Source organism: Lycium ferocissimum, chromosome 3 (genome assembly GCF_029784015.1).
Source record: "Lycium ferocissimum isolate CSIRO_LF1 chromosome 3, AGI_CSIRO_Lferr_CH_V1, whole genome shotgun sequence".
Classification (NCBI taxonomy): Eukaryota; Viridiplantae; Streptophyta; class Magnoliopsida; order Solanales; family Solanaceae; genus Lycium; species Lycium ferocissimum.
Genome location: NC_081344.1, coordinates 50,223,894 through 50,239,437, shown reverse-complemented (window position 1 = coordinate 50,239,437; position 15,544 = coordinate 50,223,894). Strand labels below are relative to the sequence as shown.

General features: G+C 37.2%; 1 protein-coding gene across 1 annotated transcript; it reads right to left on the bottom strand.

Annotated features, from left to right (window-relative positions):
• Positions 1–14,932: 14,932 nt before the first annotated feature.
• Positions 14,933–15,499, bottom strand: LOC132048900 (uncharacterized). Its single transcript, XM_059439584.1, has 2 exons — positions 15,311–15,499; positions 14,933–15,211 (listed from the first exon to the last, which is right to left on the bottom strand). The coding sequence occupies exons 1-2, from the start codon at positions 15,497–15,499 to the stop codon at positions 14,933–14,935; spliced, it is 468 nt and encodes a 155-aa protein (XP_059295567.1).
• Positions 15,500–15,544: the final 45 nt, after the last annotated feature.

Sequence of the window (15,544 nt, the reverse complement as noted above, 5' to 3'; positions counted from 1 at the left end):
ACCTCAAAACAGGACAAATATTTAGACAAGGGTATTTCTGGCCTACTTTATTTTGAACTTTCAATGTTTTCAAACAAGAGCATGTATGAAGCTACACAGACTCATAAGACTATAGTTTAAGAAATACAAGTTCTAAAACATTAAGCTTAGCAGCCTTTAGCTAAGTCTAAGATCTCAACAACTCCATAATCCGCATACAAGACTAGACTTACAACCTTTCCTTTTACTTATTTTGATAGAGTTAAGAACTGATAAGGCATCCAAGTTTCCTTCTAAGCTATAATTCACATTTAGACAGTTTTAAACTTCAAATCCTTAAACTACATCTCAGGAACAACACTTACTTCTTTAAAATCATTTTTCTGACAAAACAAGAAGCTAACAAGATCACAAATAAAGTTATAAGGCCTTCAATCAAGTTTAGCAGTTTTAAAGTCAAGGATGACTTGCAAATCCTATTTCTCACTCTCAAACTTACACAAGACATTCAAATTTTCATAAATTTGCAATTAGATTTGAAACAAGATTCCAAGATCCATTGTTTGGAACACTTGCTTTCTTAAACAGTCTTAATATTCTCAGAAAACAGTCACATAGTTCTAAAATGAATCAGCTATTGGAACAAGTAAACAATCACTTAATAATGGAGGAAAGAGGTCTTTTTTCAATACTTGAGACTAAAACAGGCTTAAAAGAGACATTTTTTGGACTTGAAGGTGTTTTCACTTAATCATATTTTCCTTTGAACCATCCAAGCAATTTTCCAATCCAACTTATAATTTTAAAATATCAAACAAAGCCAAGAAGGTATAAGGTTAAAAACTAGGGAAAAATTCCAACCAAGTAATATTACTTAATCAAGAACTTATAAAAAGTAGCTAACTTAGATTAAAAACATCAACTTTACTAACTTAGTGTCAAGAATCCTAACTTAAACTATCTTTTTCTTCATTTTTATTAACTTAACCAACTCAAAACTACTTAGCATTGTCTAACTTTAAGCTTTCTAACTCATTTTTCCATTTCACATCACAGCAAAGGACACAGAATGCTCATTTAAACATTAACACAGAATCAAACTAGTATGCGACCAATTTTCTAGCTAACAAGTATCACAAACAATAGCTAATCATAGATTGAAATGAAAACAAGGATTGAAATAAGAATTTACCTTTTGTTGGGGCAACCTAAAGATCAAAAGAGGGATTGATTCAATACTCCAAAAAAACAAAAACCCTTCTCAAATCCTTAAAATCACCTTTTCTTCTTCTATTTTTATATTCTTCTCTATATATTGTATTTTTGTATATATTTATCAATTGTATAGCTTCTTTTTTTTTTTTAGCTAAAAGGATCACAGAGCGTAGATGGTGCTGTTTTATTAATAAAAAGAGACATATGTACACAAAGAAGTTACAGAACAAAAGTAAAAAATCAAACTAGCCCAACTAAGAAAAAAGAATAAAAAAGCAAACAGAAACAAAAGCTAAGAGTGATGCAGCTGCAACCAATCTTCCATCAATCTGACAAGTCTGCCCTCATTTACTGCTTTGGATTGATGCCACTATAAGACACCTCAAGCTCTCACCAGGTGCTATGGTATCTAATCCATTTGAGCAAGTCAAGTAGCAAATTGGCACACTCTTTAGTTGATGATGTTAAGAAGCTGCTGCCCTTTGGAATGAATGGGAAAACATGTATGCAATGTAGACAACAGGTTGAAAACTTGAATGAATCCTGTAACAATCAGCTAATGAAATCCTTCTAGCAGCTTGAACAGTGAAACTGTTAATACCACTCACTAGATAGGATATCCTTAGATGATTATACAGTCTTAACTGTTGGAACTCTATTCAGCCTGTTGTATCATCATCTTGAATCAATCTGTCTCTCTGATCTTATGTGTTGAAAACCTGATGTATGGCAATTCACTCTTATCACTATTCAGAGTCCCCCCTAGCAGCAGATGGTAAGTCTTGAAATCTCTGTATTTGGATTGAACCTGCAAAATGAAAAGCCATGTTAGCTAAACAATCTGCCAGTACATTGCCTTCTCTCAAGATATGAGCAAACTGCACATGGCCCTTATCACTCCATTGTTGGATCTTTGTCATTTCCATACTGATCTTCCATGGACTATCCTATATCCCTTCTAAATATTGATCATTGACAATGAATCTGACTCTATAAGCACAGGAACCAGATGATTTGTAATACAGTATGCAATACCATCCTGGATTGTAGTTGCCTCTGCACCAATGTTTGTTGTTTCTTGCAGCTTCCTTGCACTAGCATATATCAGATCTCCACACTCATTTCTCACACAAAAAGCTGCTGAACTTGGTCCTGGATTACCCCTTGAAGTACCATCTGTGTTGCATTTAAACCACCTTTCATGAGGACATTTCCAATGTATAAGTCTGATCTTGGTATGAAGTTTGTATCCTCCCAAGTATTGGACCAGCTGGGGCCAATCCTGAGGAACATTCTTCAACCAAGGATATAAGGATCTAACCAGATTATATAGATTTTGATTAATCCCATATATAACCTTAGCCTTGCTCATACTACCACCATGCATGATTGCATTCCTTCTTTTCCAAATCTGCCAACAAATGAAGGCTGGAACAACCTGATAAACAGTTGTGATTATAGGAGAAACCTGCATATTCCACCATTTCACTACTGCTTGATGAACTTGCCCTAAAGGACCTGTGACACCGAAATGTACCGCCGCATCGTAGTATAACCAAATTGACATGGCAAACTCTCCCGTTAGAAACAAGTCCGCATGGTTTCTTCATTCTGAGAGTTACCACAACATTTGCATTTGGAAACTATGGATATATGCATTCTCTTGAGAACATCATCCACAGGCAACTTAAACTTCCACACTCTTCATAGCAGAAATGCAATTTTGATAGGAACACCTTTACTCCATATTCTTTTAAAGTATACAGAATATTGACCATATTGTTTGAGAGTATTCCATGCACTTTTAACTGAGAATTTTGCATCTGCAGTCAACATCCAGCAAGGGTTATCCTTTTCATCACACCTTTCTCCAGATCCTAAATCTAAGCTAATGTGATTCACTATGTCCAAAGGAAAGACAGCTTATAATCTTTGAAAATCCCATCCTGCATCTGTCATGAAGATGTTAAGCTCATCAATGTTATCCTGTATTGGCATCATCTGTTTTAAACATCCTAATTTTGTCCAGTTATCGTGCCACACAAGTGTATAGCTAGTGTACATGAAACATAGGTTTTTTTTTTAGGGAGTAAAAATTTTGACCCATAAATTGTTCACAAACTTGCCATTTATATCACAAAATCTATAGGAATCCTAGGACAAAAATAGAAGGATACCTGGCAACTATCCCCCCCCCCCCAAAATCCCCTAAATTCGTACCCTATCCCCCAATTTCAAAATAAATCTGATAGGATAAAATGAAATGCTAACTAATTGTACCCTAAGTTTCAAATAAAATCCAAAAAATAAGATAAATATGAGGACAGTAAAAATGTCAGCATGAACCACGTATATTGTACAATCTTAATAATTTTGTACCAAGAGGATAAAAATCCTCAAATTCGTACCCAACCCCAATGGACCACCACGGAAATTACCATAGGAGCCCATACAATTGCGTGTGGTGCACAATTTGGCAAAGGACTCGAGGTCCTGCGTATGGAAACCACACGCACGGGTAACCCGCGCAACATCCATGAAAATGGCATAACTAGTGCAATTTATGAAAAATTAAATGCAATTGAACCTGGAATCGACAATGAACAAGTGAAAAGACATAAAAGCCCTTTCAATTTCAGTCACAACAACGTGAGACCACCGTATTGCGGTGGCAAAACCCTGGCCCTAAAAACCGCCATTGGTACGGAGAGAGAGAGATGGGTAAACAAATGAAAATATGGGGGTGGGGGGGGGGGGGGGGGGGGGGTGGGGGCGAAGTTTATTTCATTAAACTTCCCCCCTCCTTTTGTTAAAAGAAAAATCATATATAACCCTTTTTTTTATTTAAAATATCAAAAGAACCCCTCCCTATCCAATTTGAATTAAATAAAGACTAAATATTATAAACACACATATAACTAAATAAAATAGTTATTTAGGCTAATTAAAATTTAAAACTCGTAAATTTAAAATATTAGCTTCAAAACAAGCCTAATATTGATATAGTTCTGGAGAATATTTAAAATGTGAAAAATGCGGTCAAAATGAGCCGTAACTCATACGTCGTCTTAATTAACAATTTTCCCTAGTTAAACGGAGCGGGATATGTATTTCCTTTTTGAATTATATTTATGAAAGTAAATAACTCGTAATTTTCTTGCAATTGTCAATTTTTACAGAATAATAATTAAATGTCAATTTTTGCAATTTTCTCGGGATTTTGAAATTTTAATTTTTTGAGGGTGTATCCTTTCTCCATCTTTGACTCGAGAATTTTTAAAATTAAAATACATGTCTTATGAGATGAAAATTAGGTGTCAACAACAAGTATACATCATCGCCTAAGTAGCATCTAATCCCAATTGCGCCAAGTCTAAATATATCAATCCGAATCCAACATCACAAGTAAACGCCAAATCATCTCAAATAAGCCATAATGCAATGCAATGATGTATGAATGTAATGCAATGTCATGCCAATGCTGTGTACACACGTTCATGCTAATGCTGTGTACACATGTACTCCAAAAGGAAATATCGACATCTCAGTAGTACAACCCAGTATGACTCGCGAAGTCTAAGTGTCACTCGTCCCGGATCTTTGCCCAACCGACAGACGGGATCCCGGATCTTTGCGCACTGGGGGTTCTCACCGGCACCACTCTGGGGGACCCGCGGAGTCCATGCACTCACTCAATCAATGATTTCGGAACAAATATCGAATATCAGCCATCTCACGTCACTCAGGTAAAACCGAGCCCAGCTCATCAAAGTGTTTTATCAAGTATCATCAGTATCTCAACAGTGTATCATGAAAAATGAGAGTGCGTGCAATGTATGTATCATCATCAATAATCATGGTCAATATCACAAGTACCAACAATGGCACGCCAACAATATATCCGAATCACAAACACCAACAATGGGTGCGCCAACAATATATCCGAATCACAAAAACCAACAATGGGTGTGTCAAAAATATATCCGAATCACAAACACCAAAAATGGGTGCACCAACAATATATCAGAGTCACAACTATCAACATGGGTACGCCAACTAAATATCAAAGTCACCAATACCAACATGGGTATGCCAACACTATTATCAATATCTACACAAGTCATACGGAATTCTATCCACGTATCAACATCAAATTAAGGTGCCACCATAACACAAACAATTCTCAATACCAATTACTCACTCGTGGCATCAAGCCAACACAATAGATCAAATAAGTCGCAATACAATATTACCGCTCTTCCTTTATTATCCTATTAGCTTAGTACAAGTAAATTAACCTCCTACTCACAAGGCATTCATTACTGCTCAGTTTAGAACTCAATCGCAACCGTTGGTACATTTTATCCTTCCATTTATCAACTAGGTTCACTACTAATACCATAACACACTTAATCACATATTACGAAAATTCTCATCGTGAGACACAGAAAATAGGTATCACCCACTACTCCCAAGTCACATAAAATCCACCGATACTCACAAAAACCAAATCAAGCATCCTAAAGAATCTATAGGCCACAAGCCCGATCATACAAATCACACAGCAATACCATCCTAGGATTCCATCCCAAATCTTCAATTCCTACACATGCATTCTCCATTCCTTCTAATACATGAATATGGGAAACTAACCGAAGTCTACCGAAAGGGAAGCCGTAACCCACTTGGCAGCCGAATAGGTGCCACGAACCCACATCTTGTTTCGTCTTTTGAAGCGTCTCCAAACAATCAAACTCTATCACATATGAATTTATGTAAGAAACCATGAATAATGATACCCATAAGGACTATATTCTATTCGGGTCAAAAGCCCACTCTTTAATTTAGGAAAGAGGGACTCAAGGCAAAACGGGAATCTTATGACCAAAATACCAAATTCAATACCAAAGGGTCAATACCCATTACTTTAATCATAGGAATACTCAATCAATTCTCAAATCATCATTAATGTGAAAAACCTCAAATTTGGCTCTAAGAACCCTAACTTTAATCCCACAAATTTATCACTAAAATGGAAGAAACATGTTTACATAGTTTCCAATCATCAAATCCATGCTTAATAAAGCTAACCCAACCAATAATACAAGATTCTAATGCCAAGAACTCATTAGGGAGAAAACCCATAAAAACCCTTCTTTTAATCTTAAGCTTTTTATGGAAAATATGAATCTAGCTAGTTTGTTCCAAACATATTGAAGCATATTCAACATTAATCTTACTATTTAGGAAGATTCTAGGAACAAAAAATGATTTAGAACTTAACTCAAGAACTCATTTGAAGACCCATTAGATTCTATGGATTCTAGATTATGCTAGATGATTAAGAGAGCTTAATGAAAGCATAATAAGGTAGGAATGTTACCTTAGGGAAGAAATCAGTTCAAAACCCTCCAATTCGCCTCCACAAAGCTCTCAAGTTGGAATAGAAATAAAGACTAGGGTTTTGGGGTTTTAAACTTATAAAAACTGCTCGCCAACCGCTCCAGCAGTCACCCTTACCGCTCCAGCGGTACCGCCCCAGCGGCTGTGCTGACCTCTACAGCAGTCAAGGCTAGGAACTCAACTTACCACTGCAGCGGCAACCACACCGCTACAACGGTGCTGCTATAGTGGACACCAGACACTAGAAACTTTTCCCAAGTTTCACAATTTCGCCCCGAAATTCAACAATCACCCGAGGCCCGAAACACACAAACTAGATACGCAGACATACAAAAAAATGCGTTACGAACTCACTCGTGGCTTCGGATTTCCCAACAAATGTTTCGTTGATCAAGTCAACTCTAGGTCAAACGGTTTCCGCTTAAAGTCACATTCCTAAAGGGTGTTCCAAGACTCAAAATGATGCCTAGGAAGCCATGGCAATTATCTTCTCGAGTCATAATAATTCTAACAAGACTCAGGAATGGGTCAACACGGGTAAAAACAAAATAATCACGGTAACGATAAAACGGGTCATTACATCAGATACCAATTAAACAATCGATTGTCCTCGAGCGAAGAACGAAAGTAGGACAATCTTACAGTAACCAAGGAAATCATATCACAACCAACACGAAGCTCTTACAATAAGAAGCAAACCTAAATAGTAACTCGCTCGCACTTAGCCAAAAGAACCAATTACCATACCTCTAAAACAAACAACGGAGCTCACATACATAAATCAAATAGCACGAACCTTTAGACATAATTAAATCATAAAACATTCCAAACTGGTAAGATATTCTGAGCTAGCTAATCCTTTTGATTCACCCTTTTTCCAAGTCGTCCCTTGAATCACAATTTCTTAGAAGTACACAATACAAACCGAAACCACGACTTACTCTTCCTAAAAGAGAATCCTAATTCTTCCAGAAAACTTTAAGCTATTTCATTGAAACTTATCTTTCTCATAGCCAAATTGATCAGTCTTAAGTCTTCTTAATTCTTTAAATCATTTATCTAGGAACTCACCATTGAGTACCGCATAGAGCAAGATCTGCCAATATCCAATGATCAAAACGGAGCCTTATCACGATCCTAGAATCTCTCCGAAGCACAACCATTATCATTACAACCTATTGTACTAACCGAAAGGCTGACTCTGGTGAGATACCACAAGGACCACTAATAACAAACCTAAAAAATCGGGGGTTCCTTATCACATCCATTAAACTGATTAACTTGGAACCCATAAGTTCTCTTGGAGTTACAACCTCAATTTAACCATTTCCATTCAAACCATAATGACCCACAATGAATGCACCATTTTAGAATATATCAGCAACCACACAACCTGGTTCCAATATCCGAAACCCATCACATTCTTACCGTGCATAAAAAACCATAAGTTATCGCTCTCGGCTCTAAAAGATGAAACTTATCCAAATTGTTCTCAAGGTACCGGATAACTAGATCTTGCGAATGCAACCTCAAATTCCTTAACATTACCCAGTACGCATACCTGGCACAACTCGAATTTTTCGACACTAAGGACATATGTACTCATAAATCAATCTCTTAACTATTAAACTTTCCATTGTAATACCTCAATAACCCATAATACTTCAAAAGCATCAAAATCTCACAATCCCTGGCGCTAACAAGCATAATCACTTCGGACCCATAATATCCAAAGGCATTCCGTCAATGTTGTTCATAACATAAAACACTTAGCACAACACGATCACATCGTGGAAACAATGATAGCCATAACATACTAAGAATTTCCATAAATCCTTTCTCTTAAACACACACTAACTCATTCAATGCAAAGTACTGCGAAACTATCCAAAAGGGGTACTACACAAGCCACTTCCTACAAATCCAACATGTCGGTTATCTGAAATCTGACTTCTCACTCAGCCATTGGTCACAACTTCTTATCAATTACTTGTTCCGTAAACGTACTCTCTTAAAATCACACAACAATCACAAGCTCGTCTATTCCATACTAGACAACAATACCACCATTCAAATAGATTCAAGTACTCCCAGGGGCGCACCTAATTCTTGCCACTCTCAACTAACACTAACCAATTCTCGAAGCCACTAAATCAATTACCGTAAATCATAAGTCTTGCACACTACCGAACCAACCTTAGGGATAGAATCACACCACACACTTTACACATTAGAGTTACCTTTCAACGGATTGGAGTCTAAACCGACTAAACTCTAAATCCAACGAAGCATATACTTGGTCTACAATGACCCACTTTGCTCTACCAAGGTTCCCTTATTCCGTTCCTTATTTTGAATTCCAAAATGATCCATATAACTTGAATAGGTTTAAGCCTCATCTCTGATTCACCAAATTAGAACGTCTCCATTGTCGAACATAAACACACCGACCTATTCAAGCGACTATACTATCAACTCAACCGGGCAACAACACTGATAAATAACAAAACTCACCGAAGCTACACAACACGTACAAAAGCTCTCAGCCTCAATTCGATACTAGACATAACTTTTAACAGTTGCTTGGTTACTAGAATCTCACTCTCGTACAACCCTAAACTCATCCTTTCAATTAATTATCAATTATCATAGGCCCACGACGTACCACTTTCATAAATCTCGACACTGAATCCTTTTGCACATCTACCACGCCTATCCGTACCATCATTCTCAAACTACTAAACCTTGATTCTATAAAATCCTTATCATTTCTCTAAATGCGAAAGTCCAAAGACACACCTTTATCGGAAAGGGCTTACGAACCACTTAACATATAATCACGTCGGAACTCAACTCGGTTCATCACACTAGAATACGGAATCCACTCTCATAACAGTCACAAACGCATTCTCATAAGCATGCCAGATACCAATTATTTTCTTCTTAGTGCTTAAGAACTTTCTATCCAAATCCTCTTTATCATGACTCATTTCCATGTACGCAACGAGTACCAATGCTAATCCCCTTAAGAATTCGAATTCTCTATGCTCTCTCACAATATCATCCTTTTAGTACTTACTCTCAACTCCTCTTATCTACCACACGCAATCACTATACTCGTCGAATCTGGAAATCCCTAGAAAACTCACACTTGTTCTATCATACCAACACTAAAAACTTAACCATTGCGAAAACAATGGTCTTCCCTAAGTTCACCCGTGCCACACATACTATCACAAACCTTATCGAAGTCGAAACCTTCTTCCTAAGCTAGAACTGAACTAGGCCACGTATCTGAACCGAGATGACACCTTTCATACCATACCACCACATAATGTATGAGATCAAACGCATGAGAATGAGTGTTCGCCATTCGAGGGAGGATAAAACAAGGATACACATATACCAATTAGAATTGCGTAGATACCAATTTGACCCACCAAGATATAAAATTGACCGAAGTAGCACAAATATAGAAAGAATGAAGAGAGTGTTTCCTAAGATGCCTCATAGCCTCTCACAGAGGGGTACAAAGGTCTCCGTACCATTCTATGAGACTCTACTACACATTTGCTCTTGTACCTAGTAGACCGGTAACCTAGGCTCTGATACCAACTTGTCATGACCTAATTAGGATCCTGCGGGTACCTACCTTTCCCTCATCCGTAGGCAAACCCTCAATCAATAACACAGTAATCAATTAAAGACAATTTGAATATTCCAATAACTAAATACGATTAACAGCGGAAATCAATTACCTAGTAAACTCCAATATCGAAATTATGTACACCCGTTAAATAAATAAAGACTCTTTTAAGTTCCCACGACCTGGTCTAGACTAGTACAAGAGTGACTAAATGATACGGATTACAACAGCACTATAAGACCCAACCTTCGTCCCGGAATGAAATGGGAGGAGGCCTTCAGATTGCGTATCTCCGAACATGTTGCAATCAATCACCTAAAATACACTACACCCAAAAAGGGTGTAGCAAGAGCAGTATAAGCACAATCAACGAGTACTGAATAAGTATCATAGGCCGACAATGGCTACAAACACATATTGGTAAAAGAAGTCACAAATAAACATGATCAACAACTAAATCAAGTCCTATGTCTATTTACCGCACAATATGACACCAAGACCCTTAACTCATTCACCTTCCGCTAATAACCCCAACCCAGATCTACAACAATAGCATGACAATAATATATCATTATTACCATTCGTTTTTAGTCTAGGAATCGTCTCTTCACTATGATATCTTTGGTCTACATCCTTTAGAGGCCAAACATACAACTGATCCTACGAATGATCCACAAGACAAACCAACCAATAAAAGCCACAAATAATCGAAGACAAGTATACATCATCACCTAAGTAGCATCTAATCCCAATTGTGCCAAGTCTCAATATAAAATCTGAATCCAACATCACAAGTAAATGCCAAATCATCTCAAACAAACCATAATGCAATGCAATGCAATGATGTATCAATGCAATGCAATGCCATGCCAATGCTGTGTACACATGTACTCTAGACGAAAATATCGATAGCTTAGCAGCACAACACAGTGTGACTCGCGAAGTCTAAGTGCCACCCGTCTCGGATCTTTGCCCAACAGACAGACGGGACCCCGAATCTTGACATCAAGCCAACACATTGGATCAAATCAGTCACAATACAATATTACCGCTCTTCTTTTATTAGCCTATTAGCTTAGTACAAGTAAATTCACCTCCTACTCACAAGGCATTCATTCCTGCTCAGTTTAGAACTCAATCGCAACCGTTTGTACATTTTGTCCTTCCATTTATCAACTAGGTTCACTATTAATAGCATAACACACTTGATCACATATTACGGAAATTCTCATCATGAGACACAAAAAATAGGTATCACTTACTACTCCTAAAGTCACATAAAATCCACCGATACTCACGAAAACCAAATCAAGCATCCTAAAGAATCTACAGGCCACAAGCCCGATCATACAAATCACGTAACAATACCATCCTAGGATTCCATCCCAAATCTCCAATTCCTACACATACAATATCCGTTCCTTGTAATACATAAATATGGGAAACTAATCATAGTCTACTGAAAGGGAAGTCGTAACCTACCTGGCAGCCAAACAAGTACCGCGAACCCATATCTTTTTTTGTCTTTCAAAGCGCCTCCATACAATCAGACTCTATTACATATGAATTTATGTAAGAATCCATGAATAATGATACCCATAATGACTATATTCTATTCGTGTCATGACCCAACCAGAGGGCCATGACGGGCACCCGGTGCTAACCCACCCGAGCACCTCTTATCATACATTCATATTCACATCTAGGTGAGCCACATGGCCTACTCATGCTTTCTATACATCAATAATACTAATCTCATTGGGCAATGACACATTTATATCTTCATCAACAATAATGTCCATATATGCACAAGCCAACGAGGCTAACAAAATAATGCACAAAATATGAGCCGACAAGGCTACAGGACATCTAACTATACACAACTGTCTACGAGCCTCTTAAGAGAGTTTGTAATATCATATAGACGGGACAGGACCCCGCCATGCCCATATGTATGTACACAAGAGAATAATACCAACATTTAACGACTCAGATAACGAAATGGAGCTCCTCTATGCAAATTTCCCGAATATGGATCAAGTATGTCTCCGTCCGCTCGGGGCACACGCAACCGTCCACAAACAAAAAAAGGCTCGATGCGAATAATGTACTGAGTATGTAAAGCATAATTAACAACATAAGGGAAGCATAAGAAATAGCATAAGATAGACGAGTCACGGAATGAAAGAGCCATGTATACCTCTAGCGACGTTCAACATATTTACTTACCCACTTTCCAATGGAAAACTTCCATTTCATACATTTATACATTTAGAAGTATCATACCTGAACATAGAGGTTCGGTGTCTTACATACCCGACCATGATAAGGTTCAGTGTTATACATACCTGGCCCTACCAAGGCTCAGTGTCATCCGTACCCAACTGTAGCGGTGTGCGTGCGATAGACGTCATACTCGGTGTTAAATAATAGCCATAAATACTTATTCACGTGTACATCCTACTCCCCACATATCATCAACATAATCATCATCATCGTTTTCATTACTTATTTTCTTAGAGGATCAACTATCATAAAAAGGAGGCAATAGCATCGTAAAAATATCGAGAATCATGAACTTTAGTAATTCTAGGGATGGGGTCATTTGGAAGACATTTTGGAAATCATAAGAAGGTATATAACAATGCAATCATCCCTTAATGAAAAAAAGGGTTAGCCTTACATACCTCGTCGTCTTCTTAACTACTTAACGTTCACCGCAAAGCTTGAGAAATCTACATTTAGAAGGATTCATACCATAGTTAAGCCTTAATGGTACTCTTAAACCCAAACTAGAATAATTCATGAGCTAACGAAAATTGGGCAGCATCTCCCGTATTTCATCGACTTTCACCATATTACAAAACAACTCCTAAAAATCCATGATAACATCCACAATACCATAATTAAGTAATCACATTCCATTAAGTCTTCAATATTCATTCTCATATTCAACTCATACTAGCAACTTCGTACCAACTTTTGCATATTTTCATGCAACGCTTCCTGATCACCATTATTATCTTCTATAATAAGAAAATATCTACATCATACTAATAATCATGACTCAAATTAATTTACCACTCATAAACATCAGGAAATCCACATTTAGAACTCATCCTTTACATTTCTCCTTTTCTCCAAGTTTTGCTACAACCAAGCATTCTTAATAACATGAAATAAGAATGAAAACTAAATTTTTTATCTCATAGGAACAAGCTATGGAGCAGCAATCAACTTGTGAAAAAACCCTAGCTACAATACCTAAGTAAATCTTGAAATCTACCAACCCTAGGGAGCCTTCTAACACATGAACACCTCAATTCTTGCTATTTCATCTTTGTAATCTCTTGGATTTGAGTGAAATATTCTTAGAGAAGGGTTTTAGAGATTTGAAGAGTTTGAAGAAAGTGGGAAATGAAAAATAAAGTGAGGGTCATCCATGTATATAAAAAGAAAAATCTGACCCGACCCGATCATACGGCCAATTATACGGGCCATATAATTTATACATTCCATATAATTGGACCGTATAATCTCACTAGGGATCACCCTTCTCTGGAAGTAATATACAAACAATTATACGGGCCGTATAATTTATAAGGTCCGTACAAATGGCCATACAACTGGGAATTTTTGAATTTCATTCTCGTCGACTCATTTGCCTTCCAATCCTCGTGGAACCTTCTTGGCACTTATATAACACTTCATTAACCGTACAATAGGCCCTATAGAATCCCCTCAAGATATTTCTAAATAAATATTAGCTCAATTATAACGAAAACCTTTCGGAACACGACTTACATTTCACTTCCTTCAACAACTAAACTTCACATATTCATATGACTTCGAAATCTTATAGTATGCACCTTAAGCTATCTAATACTTTCCTTAATCTCGTAAGGGTTTCAAAATCACCTTAAGCTCATGTTAGCCTACTCACAAGGCAACAATCCGAATTTTTTGAGATGTAACAATTCGGGTCAAAAGCCCACTCTTTAATTTAGGAAAACGAGACTCAAGGCAAAATGGGAATTCTATGACCAAAATACCAAATTCAATACTAAAGGGTCAATACCCATTACTTTAATCATAGGAATACTCAATTAATTCTCAAATCATCATTAATGTGAAAATCCCAAATTTGGGTCTAAGAACCCTAACTTTAATCCCACAATTGTATCATTAAAATGGAAGAAACATGTTTACATAATTTATAATCATCAAATCCATTCATAATGAAGCTAACCCAACCAATAATACAAGATTCTAACCCGTAAAAACCCTTCTTTTAATCTTAAGCTTTTTATGGAAAATATGAATCTAGCTAGTTTGTTCCCAACATATTCAAGAAGATTCAACATTAATCTTACTATTTAGGAAGATTCTATTAACCAAAAATGATTTGGAACTTAACTCAAGAACCTATTTGAAGACCCATTAGATTCTATGGATTCTAGACCCATTTTCTAATAATGTGATCGAAGCCTATGTAGGTCGCCTGCGTATCCCACCACGGTAATCAGGTCAGGCATAGTTCATATTACAAGCAAATGGAAATTTTAGAAATTCCTATCTTAAAGAGTCCAAACCCAATATGGGTTTCCTACGTATCCTACCGAGGGAACGTAGTTTTCATTACATAGAAAGACATTACAAAATATTACCTATAAAATAAATGAAAAGCTCCTAAACATAGTATCTCCTGACGGCATCTGCATTGATACTTTTCGGCCACACTTCACCATCCATTTCTGCTAGAATTAGTGCTCCTCCAGTTAGTACTCGGTGAACCATGTAAGGCCCTTGCCAGTTAGGCGTAAAATTTCCCTTAGCTTCATTTTGGTGTGGGAATATGCGCTTCAACACCAATTGCCCCGGTTTGAATTGTCTCAATCTTACCTTTTTGTTGAAAGCTTTGGCCATCCTGTTCTGATAAAGTTGTCCCCGACAAACTGCATTCATCCTCTTTTCATCAATGAGCATCAATTGTTCATATCGATTTTGTATCCACTTGGCGTCACTCAACTAAGCTTCTTGGATAATCCTCAAGGATGGTATCTCTACCTCTGCTAGTAACACAGCCTCTGTTCCATAGACCAAAAGATAAGGCGTTGCCCCAGTTGAAGTCCTAACGGTGGTGCGATAACCGAGAAGGGCCAATGGCAACTTTTTGTGCCAATGTCTATAATTATCAATCATCTTCCACAATATTCTCTTGATGTTTTTGTTGGCTGCTTCAACTGCTCCATTCATCGGAGGTTGATAAGAGGCGGAATTGCAGTGAGTAATCTTAAATGT